Source organism: Rhamphochromis longiceps, linkage group LG20, assembly GCF_057381845.1.
Source record: "Rhamphochromis longiceps isolate RC_006_pf linkage group LG20, R_longiceps_female_GT1.1, whole genome shotgun sequence".
NCBI lineage: Eukaryota > Metazoa > Chordata > Actinopteri > Cichliformes > Cichlidae > Rhamphochromis > Rhamphochromis longiceps.
The window spans coordinates 15,828,728-15,851,604 of NC_140576.1; the positions used below are offsets into that span (position 1 = coordinate 15,828,728).

General features: G+C 44.0%; 1 protein-coding gene across 1 annotated transcript; it reads right to left on the bottom strand.

Moving 5' to 3' along the window:
- Positions 1-1,201: 1,201 nt before the first annotated feature.
- On the bottom strand, positions 1,202-22,439 carry LOC146645120 (phosphatidylinositol 4,5-bisphosphate 3-kinase catalytic subunit gamma isoform). Its single transcript, XM_085393395.1, has 12 exons — positions 22,203-22,439; positions 19,756-20,939; positions 17,967-18,573; positions 17,282-17,347; positions 15,124-15,349; positions 12,780-12,874; positions 12,039-12,182; positions 11,540-11,630; positions 9,259-9,389; positions 9,042-9,153; positions 8,693-8,850; positions 1,202-2,447 (listed from the first exon to the last, which is right to left on the bottom strand). Exons 1-12 carry the CDS (start codon positions 22,416-22,418, stop codon positions 2,190-2,192), a joined length of 3,288 nt encoding a protein of 1,095 aa, XP_085249521.1. The 5' UTR covers positions 22,419-22,439; the 3' UTR covers positions 1,202-2,189.
- Positions 22,440-22,877: the final 438 nt, after the last annotated feature.

Sequence of the window (22,877 nt, forward strand, 5' to 3'; positions counted from 1 at the left end):
TTACAACATTAGGAAATTGCTGCGGTACTTTGCGTGAGACATACTATAAGACAAACACTTAAATAAAAATTAAAAGTACTAAACAGATTGAATGCAAGTGATGATCAGTGCAAAGAAAATTGAACAGGTGCAGAGAACACAATACAGGAGTAATGCAGGCGTATGAAAGTTTGTCAGAAAAAACTGACAAAGGAAAACTGAAATAACCTCAGTGTACTGAACAGTCAGCAGGGTACAAAATGTCTGATGTGAAGTGTGTATTAAATAATAAAAATTTCCGAGCCATGAGAGGAATAAGGCACGCATTTGCAGCAGTCTGTGACTGAAGTCAGTTACAAAGCAGATACAAACAGACGTTCTCCACACTTTCTGTACAAAACTCCAACTCCTTCTCCACTGCCACTCCTCTCGTAGTCCGTAATCAGGTTCCAGATGAAATTTACACACAAAAAGCTCCGGTTAACAGGATAGACACAACACTCACAGATACACAGGTTCAGATTTGCAGGTTTGACTGATGCTGGTCGCTCAACGATCCAGCAAAGACTAGTGCAGATCAGCGACCGGTGTGGAGATGAGAGCAGGTGTGTGGGCCAGCAGCGGGAGCCTGTAATGAGCATCGCTGCGGCGAAAGAGAGAGAGCGAGAGGGGGAGAGGAAGGAGGGAGAGAGCGAAAAACAAAAACAACTATGTTGCCTAATAGAGAGTCGACCAGCGAGGCACAGGGACCATGACAAGGCCCAAATAATGATCCGAGCTCTTACATCCAAAATGAGGTAGTGAAAGCATGTGGCAGAAGAGTTTTGAAAACAGTTGTCAAGGAGACTGAGGATGCTACTTATTGTGCAGCCATCTGGAGGAGTCCAGAAGTGAATCGAGCAGTAAAGAGCAGCCATGCAAGTGAGCCGTGGTATGTATAGTTTTCTTCGCTGGCAGGTGACCAGCTTAAGTTTAGAAGCGAGTCTTGTGAGGAAGAAATCAAAGACATTACTTCAGCCAACAATCACAGGAAATTCAACACTACACTATAATAATCTGGAAAGGCGTGGAAGCATTAGCCGATCTTAAATACTGCAAGACTGGTGAAGTGAATTGAAAGCACGAGGGTGAAGCCCAGCCCACTACTCCATGTGAGATGAAAAGAGAAAGAGAAAGAAACGAGTAAAAAAGATTTCAGGCCATCAGGGTCCATCGGGGCATATAGTTAATATCAAGGACTATCTTTGCAGCTATTACATTTATTTATGTCTTATCAGCTAAAAAAGTTAAAAAAAAAACTTTACTAAAGGATCCACAGAATAGAGAACAAATCCAGTATAGATATAGGTAGAATATAGTTACATGCAAAGGCAGAATGCATAAATTATGATAAAAGGAACAAATACAAATACATCAAATGTTGCTGAGCTTTGGAACAATTACTGTCTTGCAGTCTTTCACACAGTGTTGTGAATCGTGGTCTGAAACCCGCCATAGAAATTGTCCTCCCTCAGATCAAATCCAGCAGAGAGAAGTACACCTTTTAAACTCCTTAATTATAGGTACACCTTTTAAATGACTCGATAATGCAAATATCTAATCAGCCAATCATATTGCAGCAGTGCATTTAGACATGTAGATGTCTAAATGCTCTTGAAAAAAACAAGAGTAAACAAGTAATCCGTGACTTGTTATGACATTAAAACAAGATTATTTTTTAACTGCATTATCATTACAGTAAAGGGTCATATATAAATCCACATAACAAAAAAAAATCTGCCGACATATTGGGTTTTTAAATCACAAAATAATGGTATTGGTACTGGTTTTAAAAATCAGTTTGTCTCTAGTCTTAATAAACATGTGTACCAAACTGACATAGACTAAAACTAAACTGTATTTTTATTTTATTGGTGGTCATATTTCTAAGTATACCATATCCTTTCAGTTTTTCTTTCTTTTTTAGAGTCTAGTTTTTATTTGAGTATTATATGAGAATTATAACCCTTCTACAGATTTTACAATAAACAGCAGATTCTAAGTATTTACACTGTAATTATGACAGATATCCATTGTTTATACACAAGTTTCCCACCCCCTTACTTCCTGTAAAAACAGCCCAAGGCTCAGTGATATTACATAAATATAAAAAATACACCTGTAAAACTAAAACGTTCACTTATTTTTAAGGCAGAGCAAAATGCATTAGTCTACTTGATGCCTCCCATCATGTGGATCCAGAAGTTGGCCTGCACAGTCCAGCCCAGCTTCTCACACTCAGAGATTTGTTGGAGAAAGTGCTCCCTGGCATCTGCCTCATTCTGCTCCTCCTGGAGTGCCACCCGCAAGTAGCGCATATCCTCTGCAGCGCTCAGCTCTGGGATGCCCGTGAGCAGCATGAGGGAGAAAAGAGTCACCAACAGACGAGAGTGGGAGCGCAGGGAGAGGTATGCTTCTGTGCAGGTGTCCTAATGTGGGTGTTGGAGGCAAGAAAAGATAGAATAACAAAGAAAAGCAAAGATAAAACAATAAGGACAGCTGAAGTTTAGATTTTTTCTATAATTCTAAAAGTGGTATCCAAAATAAGAATCAGGCTTCTTTTAATTAGTGTGTGTGTGTACTTCTGGAATAAACTCAATTGGCATAAATCAAAAGTCTTAATAATGGCAGGTCAGCAAGGAGAAAAGCCTCTGCTTTTAAATCAGAACACTGCAGCCTGCCTGCAGTTTCATAAAGACTGCATGGACAAGCCAGAAGTCAGAATTATATTTTTGGACTGAGATGAGATCAAAACAGAGCTTCTTGGGTTCAATGAAAAGCATTTTGTTAAGAGAGAAGAACACACATATTTTGTTGGAGTTGGGCCACGACTGCATGCTTTCATCATTGAACAAAATTGAATGAAGTTTGAATTATACTAGGAAATTAGAATTTCTCGGTCTTGTCTTGGTATTAGGACACCTCCGGTTCTGGTTGCCGCCCAGCTCACTATGCACCTGACCCCTACAGCGCCTCCTGCGGTTGGTGGGCCTGCAGGAAGATGGGCCCATGGCCCTCTTTCGGAGTGAGCCCGGCCGGGCCCCATGGACTAAGGCCCGACCAGGCACTCCCCCTCGGGCAGCCTCCCTGGGCATGGCTCCAGGCCGGTCCCGGTAACCCTATCCCGGGCAGGGTGAGTTGTTCCCTTGATGGTCTTCTCATAGAGGTCTTCTGAATCGCTCTTTGTCTGGTCCCTCACCCAGGACCAATTTGCCTAAATGCCCCCAGACAACATAGCCCTTGGGATCCCTGGGATACACAAACTCCTCCACCACGGTAAGGTAGCAATTCGGGGAGGGGGGCCCGCATGGCCGGCAATAAGACGGACTCGTTCCTAGGTGGTAATGGGCTCCGCCAGGGCTGCTCTTTGTCACAGATTCTGTTTGTAATTTTTATGCATAGGATTTCTAGGTGGTCACCTCACCTTTCACCTAGGTGGTGTCAGAATCTCATCTCTGCTTTTTGCGGATGATGTGGTTCTGTGGGATTCATCAGGTGATGGCCTCCAGCTCGCTTTGGAATGGTTCATAAACTAAGTGTGAAGATGTCATGGTCCTGGGCCATGTTGGCCCAGTATTCTTAGTTTTCTTGTATGTTTGGATTTTGTTCCCTATTTAGGCCATGTTTCCTGAGTTGCCCTGTTGTGTTGTTCCCTAAGTGTTTTCCCTTCGTGGCTTTTACCCCCTGTGTGCCCCTCTGTGTATCTGTGAGCCCTCGTCTCTCCTTATGTTTTATTCCATGTTTCCACTGCCCGTTATGTCTAAGTTCTCCCCGTGCTCTCTCTCTCCCCCCTGTGTGCCCTCTGTGTATTTATGAGCCCTCGTCTCCCTTTGTGGTTGTTCCATGTTTCCCCTGCCCGTTATGTCTGTGTTTTCCCCGTGCTCTCTCTCCTCCTGTCTGAACCTCTGTACTTCCTGTTTGACTCTGCCCGTCTCCCGTCAGTGTTATGTTCACCCCGCCCTGTCTCGTTATGGTTATCTGTGTCAGCTGTGTTCCCCGTGTGGTCCCACTTTCCTCGTTAACCCTCTGTGTATTTCTGTCTGCATCTCCCTCTGTTCGGCGTCGCGTTCTCCCTCATGCTGCGTGGATTTCCCTGTGTCTCTCTCCGAGTATTAGTTTATTGTTCCCAGTTTAAGTTTTGTATTTTCCTGTCATCTTGTCAGCAATAAAGCTGCCTTTTGATTTCATCCCTTGAGTCCGTGAGTTTTGCGATTGGGTCCTCATCCTGCCTGCCACGCAGCGAGCCATGACAGAAGAACGCGACCACGACATGGACCCAGCAGCTCACAACCCCTCTGCCGAGCTCCGTGAGGACCTGATTTACACGGTGGAATATCACTGTCAGGAGTGGGGAGCGCTGCCAAGAGGAGGATACCGGGAGACCGTAGCCATCCGCCTACAGAGGATGGTGTCCGGACTCCCCTGGTTATTCGGCGTGCTACACCCCCACATCCGGGACTTCCTCGTGTCCACCGTAGGCATCCGCCCGGAACTGCCTCTCCGGTGGGAAGAGTCGGAGGACGTTCAGCCCGGTCCGCTGGAGGATTCGCGGCCCGGCTCAGCTCCTCCCCCTTCCCGGAGAAAACGGCATTCACGCCGCCGACACCCACCGCCACAGCCAGACCCCGAGACTTCTGAGTTGCCAGCTGTGGTGAGTGGAAGGGACAAACAGGAGTTTCCTGACTGTGGGACTGTTTATTCCGGGGCTGTGTTTTTTCACTTAGCTGCCCAGCCAGAAGCGCTAGCTCCGTCTCCTGTATCCTCGCTAGCACAGTCGTTAACTCCACCACAAGCTCCGTTTTCACCCCTACCACCACTTCAGTCTCCTTCGGTTCAGTCTGCCACTCAGCTACCTCCTCAGTTAACCTTAGCTCAGTTTTCCCCAGCGCAGCCTCCCTTAGCACAGTTTCTAGTATCACCTGGTCAGCAGCCGTCTGTAGCACACTTCCCAGTGTCACCTGGTCAGCAGCCGTCTGTAGCACAGTTTCCTGTGTCACCTGCTCAGCAGCCGTCTGTAGCACAGTTTCCAGTGTCACCTGCTCAGCAGCCACCTGTAGCCCAGTCATCCACTCAATCACCAGTACCACTTTCCCCCCAACTGTCACTGCTACCTCTAGCTCAGTCTCCTGTGCACTCACCTCTGGTTCATTCTCCCATGAAGTCATCAACTCCACTCCCACCACCTCCGTTACAACAGACACCAGTTCAGTCCCCTGTGCCAGTGCAGACGCCCTCAGTTCAGTCTCCCGTGCAGTTATCTATTTCACCCGCGTGTCCGGTAGCTCAGCTCCCCGCGTCTCCGGTAGCTCAGCTCCCCGCGTCTCCGGTAGCCCAGTCCCCAATAGCAGTACGGTCTGCTCGTCAGCTTAACATTCAGCCAGGGGACCCAAATCTCTCTGGCTCTGCATCAGCTCCTGCTGGGAGCTCGGATGAGCTCATCCAGGACTCCGCGGCTCCCGCGCCGCCATCTACCTCGTCAGCTGGGGGGCCCGAGGAGCCCGTCCGGCTTCCCGTCTCCGCTGGAGGGTCCGAGGGGCCCGTTCAGCCACCCGTCTCCGCTGGAGGGTCCGAGGGGCCCGTTCAGCCACCCGTCTCCGCTGGAGGGTCCGAGGGGCCCGTTCAGCCTCCTGTCCCCGCTGGAGGGTCCGAGGGGCCCGTTCAGCAACCTTCCTCGTCAGCTGGGGGTTCAGGAGAACCACACCAGCCTCATGCCACGTCTGCTGGGGGGCCCGAGCCGCCCGTCCAGCACCATGCCACATCAGCTGGAGGGCCCGAGGAGCCCATCCAGCCACCTTCTGCTTCTGCTACGCCTGGTCCAGCTTCTGCTTCTGCTACGCCTGGTCCAGCTCCGGCCTCCGCCTCTGCCTCGCCCGGTCCAGCTCCATCCGAGTCTTCATCCACGCCTGGTCCAGCCTCCGCCTCTGCCACGCCTGCTGCAGCTCCGGCCTGTGCTTCGCCTGCTGCAGCCTCCTCTTCGCCTGGTCCGGCTCCGGCTTCAGCCTCATCTTCGCCTGGCCCAGCCTCAGAGTCTTCGTCCTCGTCTGGTCCAGCTTCATCCGAGACTTCATCCTCGTCTGGTCCAGCCTCCACCTCGCCTGCTGCAGCTCCAGCCTGTGCTTCGCCTGCTGCAGCTCCAGCCTGTGCTTCGCCTGCTGCAGCTCCATCTCCGCCTGGTCCGGCCCCCGCATCGCCTCCGCCTGGTCCGGCCCCCACATCACCCACACCCGGTCCGGCCTCTGCATTGCTTTCAACGTCGCCCGGTCCAGCTTCGGCCTGTGCTTCGCCCAGTCCGGCCTCAGCCTCAGCTCCTGCTTCGCCGTCGTCTGGTCCTGCGCCCACCGGGCCATGGCCAGCACGCCTAACACTGGAGAGCCGCCGCTGCCTTCCGCACGGCCGGCCCCCTGAACTGCTCCGTCGTCTCCTTCGCCGCCGCCGCTGCCTTCCGCGTGGCCGGCCTCCTGAACTGCTCCGTCGTCTCCTTCGCCGCCGCCGCTGCCTTCCGCGCGGCCGGCTTCCGGACCAGCTCTGTCACCTGTGCCACCCGCCTGGTCGGCCCCCCGACCGTGTGACCCGTGAACTTTTGTGCCGGTGGGCTCTGGGTCGGCCCCCTGAACTTTATTTGAACTATGGTCTTGTGCTCCTGTGTTTTCTGTTGTTCGTTTTTATTTCCTGTTCTGGTCCCTCCGTCCTGGTCCCCCGCCTCCCGCCCTGGGTGGGTTGTTTTCTGTTTTTGTCTTGGTTTCTCGGGTTTTGGCTGTCGGGAGCCAGCCCTTGTGGGGGGGGGGGGGGGGGGGGGGGGGGGTACTGTCATGGTCCTGGGCCATGTTGGCCCAGTATTCTTAGTTTTCTTGTATGTTTGGATTTTGTTCCCTATTTAGGCCATGTTTCCTGAGTTGCCCTGTTGTGTTGTTCCCTAAGTGTTTTCCCTTCGTGGCTTTTACCCCCTGTGTGCCCCTCTGTGTATCTGTGAGCCCTCGTCTCTCCTTATGTTTTATTTCATGTTTCCCCTGCCCGTTATGTCTAAGTTCTCCCCGTGCTCTCTCTCCCCCCTGTGTGCCCTCTGTGTATTTATGAGCCCTCGTCTCCCTTTGTGGTTGTTCCATGTTTCCCCTGCCCGTTATGTCTGTGTTTCCCCGTGCTCTCTCTCCTCCTGTCTGAACCTCTGTACTTCCTGTTTGACTCTGCCCGTCTCCCGTCAGTGTTATGTTCACCCCGCCCTGTCTCGTTATGGTTATCTGTGTCAGCTGTGTTCCCCGTGTGGTCCCACTTTCCTCGTTAACCCTCTGTGTATTTCTGTCTGCGTCTCCCTCTGTTCGGCGTCGCGTTCTCCCTCATGCTGCGTGAAGAGTCGGAGGACGTTCAGCCCGGTCCGCTGGAGGATTCGCGGCCCGGCTCAGCTCCTCCCCCTTCCCGGAGAAAACGGCGTTCACGCCGCCGACACCCACCGCCACAGCCAGACCCCGAGACTTCTGAGTTGCCAGCTGTGGTGAGTGGAAGGGACAAACAGGAGTTTCCTGACTGTGGGACTGTTTATTCCGGGGCTGTGTTTTTTCACTTAGCTGCCCAGCCAGAAGCGCTAGCTCCGTCTCCTGTATCCTCGCTAGCACAGTCGTTAACTCCACCACAAGCTCCGAGTATTAGTTTATTGTTCCCAGTTTAAGTTTTGTATTTTCCTGTCATCTTGTCAGCAATAAAGCTGCCTTTTGAGTTCATCCCTTGAGTCCGTGAGTTTTGCGATTGGGTCCTCATCCTGCGAGCCAAGACAGAAGAGGTGGGAATGAGAATCAGCACCTCCAAATCTGAGGCCATGGTCCTAGTCGGAAAAGAGTGGAGTGCCCACTTCGGGTCGGGGATGAGTTCTTGCTCCAAGTAGAAGAGTGTAAGTATCTTCGGGTGTCGTTCACGAGTGACGGCAGAAGGGAGCGGGCGATCGACAGACAGATATATCACTGCTGCTGCAGTGATGCGGATGCTGCACTGGTCTGTTGTGTTGAAGATAGAGCTGAGTGTAAAAGCGAAGCTCTCAATTTACCGGTCGATCTACGTCCCTACCCTCACCTATGGCCACGAGCTGTGGGTAGTGACCGAAAGAACGAGATTGCGGATACAAGCGGCAGAAATGAGCTTCCTCCGAAGGGTGGCTGGCCTCTCTCTGAGAGACAGGGTGAGTACTTCAGCCATCCGGGAGGGGCTCAGAGTAGAGCCGCTGCTCCTCCACATCGAAAGGAGCCAGTTGAGGTGGTTTGGGCATCTGACAAGGATGCCTCCTGGGCGCCTCCTGGGTGAGGTGTTCAGGGCATGTCCCACCAGGAGGAGGGCAGACCCAGGACCCTGGGAACGCCTTGGTGATCCCTTGGACAAGCTGGAGAAGGTGGCTGGGGAGAGGGAGGTCTGGGCTTCTCTGCTTGGGCTGTTGCCCCGTGACTCGGCCCCGGAAGCAGAAGATGGATGGATGGATGGATGGATGGATGGAGAATTTCTCTGAACTTTCCCTTCTACGCTTACCTTGGACAGCTGTTTATTGACAAAAGAATTAAGAGAACTAACGTCTTGATCCTGACTGCCACAGCGAATTACTAAGGTAAAAGGTTGAACTCCACCGAGAAGCTAACTATTTATGGGACCTGTTAAAACATTTTCATGCAAAGCTGGACAAATAATAAAGCCCTCTTACCCTAAAACGCTGAAAGTAGAGGCTGTTGCGACCATCGACCCTGCCCATGACATACAGGAAGTCAGGTGTGAGGACGAAAGGTGCTCGCTCCCTTTTCACGCCAAGAAAGTGCTTCCTGTTACCCAGGATGTGTCCGAAGTCAATGTGAAACAAGTTCCCTGAGAGGCAAGATTACTTCAGTTTTTTCTAATTATCAGTTAATTTGTTCATTTATGAATTCATTTTATCATGCAGCTTGTTTCAGAGGACAAAAAGCATCTGTCATTTCATAAGAGGATAATAACAAATCAGTAAATAACATGTGATAACAGTAGCCAATAAGGTGTTTTCAGTGATTTGTGCTGCTTACCGTCTTCTCTGATCATGATGTTGTCATTGTGTCGATCGCCTATACCCAGTACATATGTGGCCACACAGTAACCAGCACAGGAATTCACAAATCTCTCCACGTTCTTGAAGTGCTGCAGTCAAATAAAATCACAACAGTTTCACATTTTAGTTGTTTTTTTTTCCTATTACTGAGGGAAACAACAGAAAGGACCTGCGATTGCTTTTGATTTACTCACAATTTCCTGTAGTGGACATTTGGACTTGAGCCACTCAAACAGAGCATTATTTTTGAAGGCTCCAGTTGCTCCTCCTTGGCTCCTCTGGACCGCAGCGATCGTTGTTGCATTCCTCACAATCTCAATCATACCTGATGACAAGGACATTTTCATTTTGTGCTTCATCTTTAAACATGTGTTTTAAACTTCAAACACAGAAACCTAATTCCAGGGGGTAAAAAAACCCTCTCACAAAACACTGTTACAAAAACATGACACTGTGCAGGTGCAGTGGTTGCATGTTGATCCTCTGCCATGTGGGTGGGTGCTTTTTTCCCTCCCACAGTCCAATAAGCAGGCATGTTACATAATTTATTATAGTAAACTGGTCATAGGTTAAATTGGTAAATTGATAAAATACTATACAGAAAACCCCATAACAACATGTATAAATAAAAATTTGGGGCGATAGCTGTGGTTGTGAAAAGTCTTATAAAAATGTCCTAGGGCCTGCCTTTTGTAAACACTTTACTGATGAATTTATGGGCTCAGTCACTTATTTTAGGTCAAATATAATAAAAGAACGAGTCCAATTTGAACATTTTGGACATTCTAAGGTTTAGATTGTTCTCTGTTCGGTTTACAGATCAGAGATGGATCCACTCCCCTCTCATTTTAAATGGAGAAAAGGTGGAATCTGTCTCCACCTTCAGGTTTCTGGCACCCACATCTCTGCTGATCTCACCTAGACCAACAGCACCAACACCCTGGTAAAGAAGGCTCAGCGGTGACTGCACTTCCTCCGTGTCCTAAAGAAGAATAACCTGGTTGAGAAGCTGCTGCTCACCTTCTACCGCTCCACAGTGGAGAGCGTGCTCTCCTGCTGCCTGGGTGTTTGTTATGCAGGGGACGCTATTGAGAACAGGAAGGCTGTGCAGAGGGTAATTAACACCGCCCAAAAAATCATTACCTGCCTTCTGCCATCCAGGAGACCATCTCCAGATCCTCCCGTCTTAGGAAAACTAGGGGCATTACAGGTGACCCCTTGCACCCCGCCCACCACTAGTTTAACCCGCTGGCCTCAGGTCAATCAGGTCCCACACCTCCAGACTCACCTACAACTGTCCAATCTGTAATTTTCTCTTTTTTTGTAAATATTTCTCTATATGTCTCCCGTTTGCTATTTATTTCAACCTCCTACTGTCGCCAAAGTGCTTGCTCATAGGGGTTAATATGATTGTTGGGTTTTTCTCTGCATGTATTATTGTAGGGTCTACCTTACAATATAAAGCGCCTTGAGGCACCCATTGTTGTGATTTGGTGCTGTATAAATAAAATTGAATTGAATTTGACTATTTATATACACAGTGACAATAAAGGGGTATTCTGTTCTCTTCTGGTTATTTTTATGACCGTTTTTTTACTGCTTACATTTTTAAACAAATGTCTGTACTTTGTGTTATTGAAATGTTGCATGAAAATTCTGGGTAGTTTTGCTCAGGATAAACAGGTTACCTTGTATTAATGTCGTGAATTGATAGCAAAGTACTGTGTTGGACTGAAACACAGTGGCTGTGGTGGTCAGCTGCTGTGGAGCTTGGGTTAGATCAAGTGTAGTAGACATTCGTTTACAAATGAACTGACGGTGCTTAGATTCAGTCACTGAATTCAGTCTTTATACAGTGTAAAATCTAATTAGTTCTAAATAGTTCTCAGTTGCCTTAAGTAAAGCTTACGTAAGATGTCTAATTTGGGCAACGTATTCATTATGAGTAACCTCAGAGCTGTGATCTGCATGTCCGCTGATCACAGCTTGTCCACTAAGAAAATCTACTGGAGCTGACATTAGAAATCATTGTGGGCTGTCAGTATTTTCCCCACGCTGAGCCACTACAACAGATCAGCCCCCATTTATTTATTTTCTCTTTCACTGCTTGTGTCCTAAATAACAGATTGAGATGATGATGAAGAAGTAGAATTTAGATTTGAATAACATTTTTATCTTCATGTACTAATATTACTTTTGTATTACAATAATATAGCAGATACATTTCAGAGCCTGTACTCTTTCACTTTTACTTGAGTAAAGGCGTTAAATCAGTAATTCAGCTTTTACTGGAGTGTTTTTAACACCAATATCTGTACTTCTACTTAAGTACAGAATGTGTGTACTTTTGCTGACTCTGTAAACAAGCTATTAATTGATTAGTAAATTATATTAAGTATAACTTCAACAACCACTACTAAAAAGAGCCATCCAGTACCAACTGTGGACACTATTAAAGCACACTAATGCTGATACCTATGTTGTGTCCAGTGGAGATGCAGCCATATGGAACAAGATTGAGGTCCAGGGATTTCTCCTTCCAGATGGAGTCCATCAGCACCAGTGCCTAAACAGAAATATGCAAACATTCATGTGTCTTTTCAACCTGATGTAAAACTACGATAGACTTGAGGTTTTTTTTAGCAAAAAAGTAAAGTTGTGTATTTTGGGCATACCAAACCTGTTAAGTATATAACCTAGGAGCAACACAAAAAATGAAAAACTGAACTGGTCCAAGAATTGAGCCCTGAGGCACAAATAAAGGAGCAGCGCAGAAAAAGATACGTAGTTATTTATATGAATTTTAAATATAAGGGCTGGTCAGATAAGTATGAAGTACCGTATGATGGAAGTATGAAGTACTGTATATTCACCTTTTCCCAAGCATGTAGGAAATATTCACACACAAAAAAATCAGTATTCATATTTGAGGAAGAGAATTCAAGTAATCAAAGTAACAAAAGATCTGTCTGACCTGAATGACCAGCATGTCCTGTCTGAGGTCATCCCCCTCTTTGAAGATTATTCCAACAGGTGTGGCGGAGGTAGGTGATGGCATGGGAGAGAACTCCAGCCACAGAGGCTTCTTCTTTGAGGCCATTACTTTGCATTTATCGAGCTACATCACAAAGAAGTAAAGCAGACCGTTTTGTTTGTGTGGGATATTTTTCTTCACCACAGCCTTTTTGATTTAATCAACAACAACAACAAAAGATTACATATAGCTACTTTACTGTGGTGTACTTATTGTAATCAGGAAAAACAGAATAAGTAACAAATTTATGTTGAAGAAAAGTTCAAGTAAGTAATTATACTTGAATTATATGAAGCAGACAGAAAATGTGATGCAAAAAACAAAAACAGGCCAAGGAGGAATTCACAGTGGTCTACTATAATAATTGTACTGTAGAAATTGATAACATTTCCTCAACTATGTACAAAACTACAAGCCTGACCAAGTAATTGCACATCTATCTGTCTCCAGTTCTTAACCTGAAACATCATCACAAAGAGGTTGCCCTTTTGATGAAAAGGTCAACCTCTTGCATTGTTTATAAATCCTGCATATAGTAAACTTAGAATATAAGACTAAACCACACACAAAATGCTCAAATGCAATATATAAAAATATACCCAACATTTTTTTATTCACCACACTTTCACATAACCCTAAAGCTCAATGTACAAATAGAGACAGAAAGCCAGCAAAGCTTACCAGGATCCTTCCACATTTAATGCGAGGGTCAAAGGGCAGCAAGAATTCATTTGGCAGGTTACTGTCTCTAAGAAGTCCCTGAAGCCGGAAGGGAGCTACAGCAAGATCAACAGATATAATTTAGTGAAGTGGTTTAACAGTGAAACAACAGCTGCTTTTGGGGATTAGAGTCCTTGGTTTCTGAAAAGTTGCTATAAAAACATCTAATGCATTTCAAGGATGTCTTTCCTAGCCTAGGTAGGGATAGAGCTTCTGTTATTCATCAGCTGATGAACACCAGGTGTGCAGCACTACTTCATCTACATACAGGAACCCAGCCATACGTAGCCATACACAGATGGGATTCCTTCATGTATATTAAAATGGAACTCAACACGAGGCCAGCTGGAAGAAGCTTTTCCGAAGTACATTCAAAGTTACATGCAAAGCTTTGCTAACCTTCTACAGCTGGTAGATAAATAATAATGTAGTAACTTGGAAACAATAACATGCAAGAACATAAAAAAAATAACCATAATTAACAAGAAGCACTCAGAGAGTGCCTCGGCCAAGGTAGCTCACTCTCTGGGCTGTGTTTAGTGTGAAGGGATTTACTTTTAATGAATTTCATTTTATTTGTTTTTTGGGTTTTTTTGTTTTTTTAAATGTACCTACATGACATTGGCAGAGCCAGAGAGGAGTTGTATTGTGTTTACAGACAGAATGATGTGGGTGCACCTAAACGCTACCACAAACATAAATTCCTTAGCAGAGGTAAAAATCGAGGGAAGTTTAATAGGTCATCTTAAAAATGGCCTTTCCAAAACGAAATGCTTTTGTCACGCACCATGCAAGAACATAAGAACAAGGAAAGTATTTCAGCTTGCATTCAGATGCAGAGGCTCAAGGACTTTTACTGAGAAGCCAGTGGAGCTTACATTTAAAACCTGAATTATGAGAGTATTATATAACAGAACATAAAGGAAAGTATAATAGGTCCATTTTAAATTTCTATCTTAAAAAATGAATTCTCCAAAGAAACGCTTTGTTGTGTTCCAAAGTAATTCGGATTCAAGGATGAGTGGCTGTTTTTTGATTAAAAAACAACAAACAACAAACAACAAACTTCGGCAGTGTCCCTGTCAAGGAAGAACAATTTGACAATCGCTTTGAGATTACAAGAGAAAATATCCAAACAGGAGCTCTGAGCATCAGCAGCGTGATTGTATCAGACTCAGCCATGTACTTCTGTGCTGCCAGCACACAGTGATGTGTTTTGGTGTAATGCCAATGCTAAAAACCTTGTTCTTTCTGAACCAGGCTGCTGAAATGTGCCTCAAAACAAATGTGTTTTTAGCCAAATTTTCAGTGGTTCAAACTCACAGTATCTTTACTCCACATACACACCAGTGAGCCTGGGGTGCCCACTTCCTTTAACCAGTTTTGGAGACCCTCTGAGTTCATTGTTTACAGTTTGGTCCTTGTCAAAGTTTTTTAAAAATGTTTTTACACTTGCCAAGTACTTCTTTTTACAACACATCAACTTCACTTGCTGACATATATTTAACTCTTTAACTGGTACATCTGGTATATCATCATTCTTATTCAATTTGCAGGCTACATGGTGTAAAAAGAACCAAACGTTTACATTAAAAGGTGAAGCTGTAATTGTTAGCATAAACAGTCTAATGAAATAAACATAGCAGAAAAAGGGAAAAAAAAAAACAAAAACAAAAAACAAACAAACAAACAAACAAACAAACACAAAACAGGTAAATCTGCATCCTTGCTGCCTTTAATTAATCTGAATATTTGTTATGACTCTTTATATGAACTCTATTTTAAGCTCTTTAAAATGCATTTTCACTCTTTTAGGAATTGATCAAGTTTTGTTAATGTTAAAATGTGTTAGGTGAGAGATGGCATGACAAAAATGGCCTGCAGGGTGAAGTTCCTAGATGAAAAGGAACATACAGGCTCATTCAGTTTTGCCAGAAAACATCTTGATGATCCCCAAAACATGTTATGTACCTGTTTTGCTGCCTCGGGACCTGAAAGACTTGCTGTGGTAAATGAAAGTATGAATTCTGCTGTAAACATTCTGAAACAAAAACAAGCTGAAGTGCACTTGGCTCTGCAGCAGGAAAATAGGTCCACCCAGTAGGCCCACCTCTGAATGGCTTAAGAGAAACAAAATGAATACTTTGGAGTGGCCTAGTCAAAGTCCTGACCTGAATCTGATAGAGATGCTGCACCATGATAAAACATTCAGTAAAAAACAGTGAAATAAAATAAAATTATATACTTTTAGCTTTTTAAAAATAAAATTTTGATATATTAATTAAGAAAAAATGATGCTCCCTACTTGTAGAATCAAGGTTGGTCTTGTCAGGGTACAGGTTTTTAATGATGACAGCGACCGCCTGCAGGGCCTCCACCGCCTGGACCTGCTGGGTGAAGCTGTCGAGCATGGCCTGACCACAGCCCAGCAGGTAGGCCTCCAGAATCACAGCCATGCGCTGTCGGTAATACGGGCACCCTGCTACCTCACTGCGAACGTACCAGAAGAAGAAGTGTCCGATTCTTTTGCTCTGCAGTGAAAGATGTGAGTGAGTCAGACAGCGTGAAACAGATCTGGTCGCAGTCGACATCTTACTGGTGTAAAAACATTCATTAATGTTCCAGCAGACTGAAACCTTTATTAAACTCACCTGAAAAAAGAAAAACTTTTAAATGAAAGGTATTATTTTTATTCACACAAAAACCTGATCTTTTGATGACTATTGTGAATGAAAATACAAAAATAGATAAATAAAAAGAAAGAAAGAAAATCAGATCTATGATTAAGCTTGTCACAAACTTTTTATAAGCTGTGAGCCAATCATAATTGGGAGCTACTTTAGTGCTTTTGTATAGTATAAGTATAAAATCGGATTTGAGCACAAAACATCAGGATTCTTGTGCAGATTCTAGAGAGTCAAACACTGTTTGTTATTGTGGACCGGCACACAAACATAGAACCTAACGGGGCTATATATTATCTAAGTGGTACCATAATGCTTCAATTCTCAACAGGCTCAATTCTGCAGTTTGAATAAAGTTCCCCCAAGGAAACATTTCCTTGATTTTCACTGATACGCAGAGACAACCAAAAAGGTGAGATGATGGTGTTGGACAGCAGTGTGGAATTTCCAGAGTTAAAGTCTGCAAAGTCATTTTTGCAGATGCTGACTAAGAAAAAACTTCAGAGCACTGTTTCTGAAACATTGAAATTAACACAAATACATCCCCGTGACATCAGCATAGAATAAGAGGTCATCTGACAGGATCCAACACCATTGATTGATCTGGCCCAGAGAGGTCGATGACGCGAGTTTCTCTTTAAAAAAGGTGCGCCCGACACCTCTCTCTCTCCTTAAATGACTGTAGCACAATTTCTTCCTGTTGCCTGTTGCTCTTCTATAATGACCATTATTTTTGCTGTGAATACCGCCTTGTACTCTGGAGTGCATTCCCACAGAGCTTGAATTGATTTTTCTGGCATCACTTAGCATTGAAAAAATGACATGCTGATGTGTACAGAATAGAGCTGATTCCATTCTGATTCACAAGGTCCTGACTCAATTCAACTTTGACTCAGTCAGAAATATTTAAATTATGATCATTTATCTTGGATATTTACTGTTCAAAGAACCCTTTAAACTTTGTAAATTAAATATATTAATTTCCAAATTAACAACAGATCCTAAAGCAGTTACAATATTGCAACTTTTATTCAACTTTCACAGTATTTCACCTCCATTTTGCACGCCTTGCATATGGCTTTGCTTTTGTCCACTCTTCGCTGTCTTCACAGTTCTTGAATCCAAATACAGCTGCCGAACATCTGTCTTAAGGCTTGTGGCACCAGGTCACTTAACTCTTGCATGGCTTTCTCTTGTCAACCTCTTGCAAGTCTCATACACAGCAAAATACATTTCTATTTGAAAAATGTAATTTAAGGATTTAAGGAATCAATATCAGATTATTTAAAATTCATTTGAATTGGGAAGTTGATTTTGATCCCTAGTACAAAAATATCTAGTAAGAAGGTGTGTGTGTGTGTGTGTGTGTGTGTGTGTGTGTGTGTGTGTGTGTGTGTGTGTGTGTGTGTGTGTGTGTGTGTGTGTGTGTGTGTGTGTGTGTGTAAGAGAGTACATTTTTTAGCCTTAGCTCATTCTTGGTATTTTTTCTATAGTCTTTGTTACTGTTACTATGACAACATGTGGCTGTAACTTGGAACCAGGGATGTGATGCTGCGATTGCTACAGTGCCGTCTATGAATTGTATTTGTTAGCCCACCCACCCATTCTCACCACCAGCCACCACTGCAAGTGATTATTTAGTTTCTTTAAGTAGGTTTTGTTTTGTCTCTCTTCATTAGAAAAAGACAAAAAATAATAATTTTGTCTGGCAAAAATATTCTGCTGACAACCTTGTACATGCCAGTACTCTGCAGTCACAGTGGATGCTTCATGACTTACCCGCAGAGCTCTTTGGATGAGGTACCGAGCGAGGAAACTGTCATGGTAAGGTTCCACTTTTAGGATCTGTAAGAGTTAAAGGTGAAGGAAAAGGTCATTGTCACACTTTAATAGTCATTTTAAGTGATTTTACAAATATCCTTAAATAGTGGGATGGGGGGGATGGTTAAAATGCTTAAATGTGTTCACATTCTACTGGATATATTTACATGACTTAAACAAAAGGTGAATGTTAGGCCTTATGAAAAAGAACAGAACAGAAATGTGGAAAGCATCTTGGAGTAAGGATCAAAGGGAAAATAAAACATGAAGCAAAATGAAAGCTGTCAGAGAAGAGATAAGTGGGTGATGTCTAATGTAACCAGTAAAATCTGATAAATGTCATTGCATTGGTGATGCATTCCACACAGACTCTAAGAGAACATTTTGAAACAAGTCTGTGGCTTCAGGGAAAACATTTGCCAGTTTAGATTAGCAGTAATCATGATTTTTTTATGTATTGTAATTGTAATAAAAAAAGCAACACATACAGTCCTGATGTTCAATAGAATGGGGAGTGGAATAAAGACAGATTCACTTTGCAAACTAAACAGGTAGTTAATAGTAGTTTAATTATTTCAGATGACGTTTTGCGCGTCACGCAATATGAATGAATCTGTTTATCAATTTTCATATAAACACATACCTGCACAAGCTGAAGCAAATACTTCAACACATCATCATTCGACAGACTCTCCAGTCTCTTCACTGCCAGTCTCCTGACAAACTCGTCTGCAAAATCCATGCTTAGTAGCTCCAATGCCACTGTTACATCCAGTTCCTCAGGTTGCCAGTATCCCAGTAGCCAGTGGACATCTTCAACCGAATTGCGGTTCATCCAGTCAACATTACGCAAGTACTGGGGTAGACTGGAGGCATAACGGACACTTTCCTCCCGAAACCTTCTGAGGCATGGCTTTTTGGTGTTGATGGCTGTAGTTGGGGATTTGAGAGTTACACTGTCAGCCAGTGAGTTTGTTGGCAAAGAATATCTTTTGATAGGCAAGGGTGGGGGGACATGAGATTCGTGATTCTCACGTTCTCTGGAGTTGGAACATTCAGAGTTGGTAACAGTATTTGGGACAACCACAGGAAAGCTGTAGCGGTCTAAAAGGAAGCTGATAGCCATGGAGTCAGCTATGTCTGGGTTAGTAGCAGTTGACAGCTTGTCTGCTTGGTAGGTGATGGCCTCATCATCCAGGCCAGGGTGTGACCACATGTGCAGTGTGTAGGGCCCCTGGCTCAGAACAGACCTGCAGGGATAGGTGGTGTCCCGTGTTGAAACACCGTGTAAATAATAGTTAGTTTTACAGTACTGCAAGAAATGTCTCGACGTTCTCTCAAATGAAGAATATAAGAGCACAAACTGAGATGTCAGATGGAGTAATAATAAATACACATATGTAATAAATAAAACATAAATTAATAAATGAATAATAAATAGAGACCTCAAAACCAATGTTGACACTAAGGTTGGCAACACATGCATACACACAAGTATATGCATCTGTTACCCAAATGTTATCAACATTTTGTAGTTGTAAATAAAACCACGCACATGGACACACATGGATTTGTAGCAGTTGCAAAAGACTGGGTCCCTACTTCCAAACAACCTACTTCATGAACTGATTAGACTTGTAACTCTTATCCAGATACTGTGAAAGGATGAAATTCGGCTAACTCAGAAATTTCACACCTGTTAAAATTCCATACTAACATCCTATTCAGCGCATTCAAATATTAAAGTTTCTTGTGTGCCTGAAATGTATCACGGCAAAACCTGTAATAGACACGCCGGTGCACCATGTCATTTGATGCTCTGCCTCTCAAAAGCAGGAAATGTACACGAATGCAGAAGTTGCAGTAAGCTTCAGTTACAGCAGAGGGTTTTATTTTATTTTAAGCCAACAAAAAATTCATTAATAAAAGCATTTACACAGACATTACTAACACATTTACACGTAATACATATAAGCCACATAGCTTAATCGGTTAATCATAGGTCACTAGCGACTTTATGGCTTTAAATATATTATCTCCCCCTGCTGGTACTGAAAATGGACACGGTCGACCGGCGTGCCTATTACATGCTTTGCCGTGATATCGTGGTGTAGTACACCAAATGGAAAATAAGCATGTGCAAGAACTATGGGCACTGAAATGGCATAAACATCCAACAATGCAACTTTTGTGTGTATTATCTTTGTAAAATGTTTGTCATTGTTATTCAGATTTGTGGTGTTACCATGGTATCATATTTTGGATATTATTGGTATACTTAATTAATAACTGGCTAACACTACAAACTAAGCATGACTTGACAGGAGAGCAGAGATTTTTAAATGACAGTTTTATAGCTAACTGCTTATGTATGTTTTTCCCTTATACTGTTAATAAAGATATTTTGGTTAAATAAAAACAAAAATCCGCACCTGTGATCTATGAGGAGTAGGTTGACAAAGTAGAGCACTTTTCCTCTCCCTTTCAGCAAGTCTATTGTTTTGTTGCTTGAAGGCGATGGCACTTTTGTTGCAGCAGACATGTCACTAGGACTTTCGTTAATAGTGAGACCCAGCTTAGCTCCACGTGGCAGATCCCTAAGAAGAACATCAAAGTCCAGCCACTCATTCCACAGCACTTCATCTGAAAGGGGCTTGGGAATGGAGGATACTGAAGAGAGGACCTTGTTACCATGGAGTATGGATGCTTCAACATAAACAGACTGAGGGCATTTGCTTGGAAGTTGTGGGATATCAAATCCAAGCAATTTGACTCTGAAATTTCTGTTGCAGTCCCACAAGGATATCATGAAGATGTCATCCAAATCCTTCCCTTTAAGGCTGAGATCATTGTGGGAACTGAACTGGCCGCTAAAACCATCAACAAGTGGCCAGTCCACAAATCTGACAGCCTCCGAGGGAAGCTGCAACACAGGGACAACAAAGAGGTGAAGCTCTTGGTTGGTTTTCAGGCACTGTCGCACCCAGAGGAAATCGTTCAGGGCGTAGTCTCCAGATAAAAACTCCTCCCTGCCTGCAACTTTCAACACGAGATTGTCAGGCCCATCGTATTTAATCCCTCGGTCATTCATCACCCTTTCAAAAACTTTAAGAAGTAGTTGTGGTGTTGTGCTGAGGTCAGCCTTTATGCTGAAGCTGATCCTGCTCATGTAGTGGAAAGTGACAGGAAAGTCTCTGTTCTGCCATTCTTGTAGTTCTTCTGGTAAGGCGGTATGCGTTATCCAAGGCTCTGTGGCATACAACTTGTCATCCCGTTTCTTCAGCTCTTGTTTCCTAGCAGATGCCAGTTTCCGACGGGTGAAGGTGAGCTCACCAAGTCTATCAGATGCTTCTTTCTCCAGGTCATGTCCGATCAGATAAGTCAGGCACTGCTGTTGTTTCTCGTTCTCCTCTGGATCAACTGCCACAGGCGGTTTTACTATTATGTGTGCTGATAGGCAATGAGGGTCATTACGTGACCATGGAATGTCTAATGTCCTGATAACCTGACAGTCATCGTAGGCTTCATACCAGTCGCCACCCCTGGCATAGAGCAGGCTGTATTTCTCGGGGTCCAATATTGCAAAAGGGTCTGGGTGGCAGTTTTGCTCCTGTGCCTGGAGGCATAGAGTCATATACATGAAAAAATAAATACATACAATTTTTGATTACTGTAGTCTGAATATAGTGTTGCGCAAATGTCTTGATCATTTCATTATATTTTGCTCCAAAGAACAAGAAGATGAGATAACACTTTATTGATCCCACGGCGGGGAAATTTGTGCGTTACCTCAAGCTGGGAGCTGAGTAACAAGCTGCCTACTGTGGCGGCATCTTGGAAAAAAAATGCTTCCTTATAATTGTTTTTTCGCCAGGGTTTCTGAAATTCTTGTAAAACCTTTCTTCGTTTTTAACAGTACTGTAAATGCTTAAGCATGAGGCACACTGACAGCTATACTGTAAATAGCTGATAGTGGGACTATGCAATACCATGTCATATGAGCATGCAATCTTAGTTTAGCATATTAGCTAACATTTGCCTTTTAGCTAAAAATACATAATATTTTAGAAGCCAGCTAAATCAGTTGATAGTTCCCATGTACGGTTTGACGATAAAGCAACGTAGAAACTTCTTTTAGCTGCTTCCTTTTTCACAGAGGGTGACTATGAGCTACAGATATTTCATTTGGCAGATTTTTATATTTAATGTATTTCCTGATTCAACCACAAAGGTAAATGGACTGTTTCTTATATAGCGCTTGTCTACCTGCGTGCTTTAGACAACTTGCCTGATTCACTTATAAACTTTTTTAAATGTTTTTTTCCTCCATAAGAGCTTTCTATCTAACATTCACACAAATTCAGTGGGTGCACCAGAGTGCAACTTGGATCCAGTCTCCTTGCCCGAGGATATTTGGCATGGAGACTGAAGCAGCCGAGAATTCAGCCACCAACTTTAGTTGATGACCCACTCTGCAGCCACCCCAAACAAGGGATGGACTTAGTTATGGGCACATGTGTTATTGACTGTAATGAATTTGCTACATCCTTAATCATACTCTGCTTTATTGTTTATTGTACCCTCAGTGAGACCATAATGTTCTTCGTACTGTACTAGCAAACCAAAAGCTCAATGGGAAAATGTTTACTAAGGTGAACCTCACATTTATTGACTTCTCTAAGTTTGAATTTATTTTGCGAACAGCCCAGTCTGCACCGCACCCACCCCAGAGCACCAACTTCCATTATAAAGAAACTAGTTTTTAGGAACTGCGCTATCAATTTCACTTTATAGACCCAGAACTACATCCAACACAGTCTATGAGAATAAAAGGAAAACATCCTTTGCACGATAGACCACTCAGTGCAGGTTTACATACCTCCATACAGATGCGTAGCCTCAATTGGTAGACACTACACTGTGCAGGGAGGGTGACTGATATCGGCTCGCAGCCCAAGCTGATATCCTGATCCTCATCACCAGGCTTAAACTCACAAATAAACTTCAGGGTGTTCTCAAAGCAGCCTTGGGTAGACAGTCTTCTTACACTGTCTATAGAGTGTGGACGGGTTGGCCGATTCACAGCAGCATCCATTGGGACTTTAAAGAGAGCCAAGCTTTAACAAAACTCTGATTTAAAAAGAAAAACTCATACAAAGGCTGGTGCTGATTAGTTTGGGTCCTCTGGTGGAGTGCACGCAACTCTGCTTATCTGACAATGTAACAGTGTGTGTTCCCTTTTTGTGACTGCTCGGAGACTTCCTCATTCTTTTGTGCTTCAGTTCTCAAACACCAGTGATGTTATTATTAATAGCAGAACATTTACTGACAATGTAACATAGGTAACTTCCTTATTCTTTTTTGTACTCCAGTAACAAATTATAATAGCTATTCTGACATTTTCACAACTAAGTATGGACAACATGCTACAGTAAACATCCATCCATCCATCCATCCATTCGCTTCCGCTTATCCTTTTCAGGGTCGCGGGGGGTGCTGGAGCCTATCCCAGCTGTCATAGGGCGAGAGGCGGGGTACACCCTGGACAGGTCGC

Excerpts from the sequence above, each read along its gene's own strand:
- LOC146645120 (XM_085393395.1), bottom strand. The coding sequence starts at position 22,418 with ATGGATGCTGCTGTGAATCGGCCAACCCGTCCACACTCTATAGACAGT. Across the intron at positions 20,940-22,202 it reads GGCTACGCATCTGTATGGAG|GCACAGGAGCAAAACTGCCA; the intron begins GTATGTAAACCT and ends CTATGCCTCCAG. Across the intron at positions 17,348-17,966 it reads ATTTGCTTCAGCTTGTGCAG|ATCCTAAAAGTGGAACCTTA; the intron begins GTATGTGTTTAT and ends TAACTCTTACAG.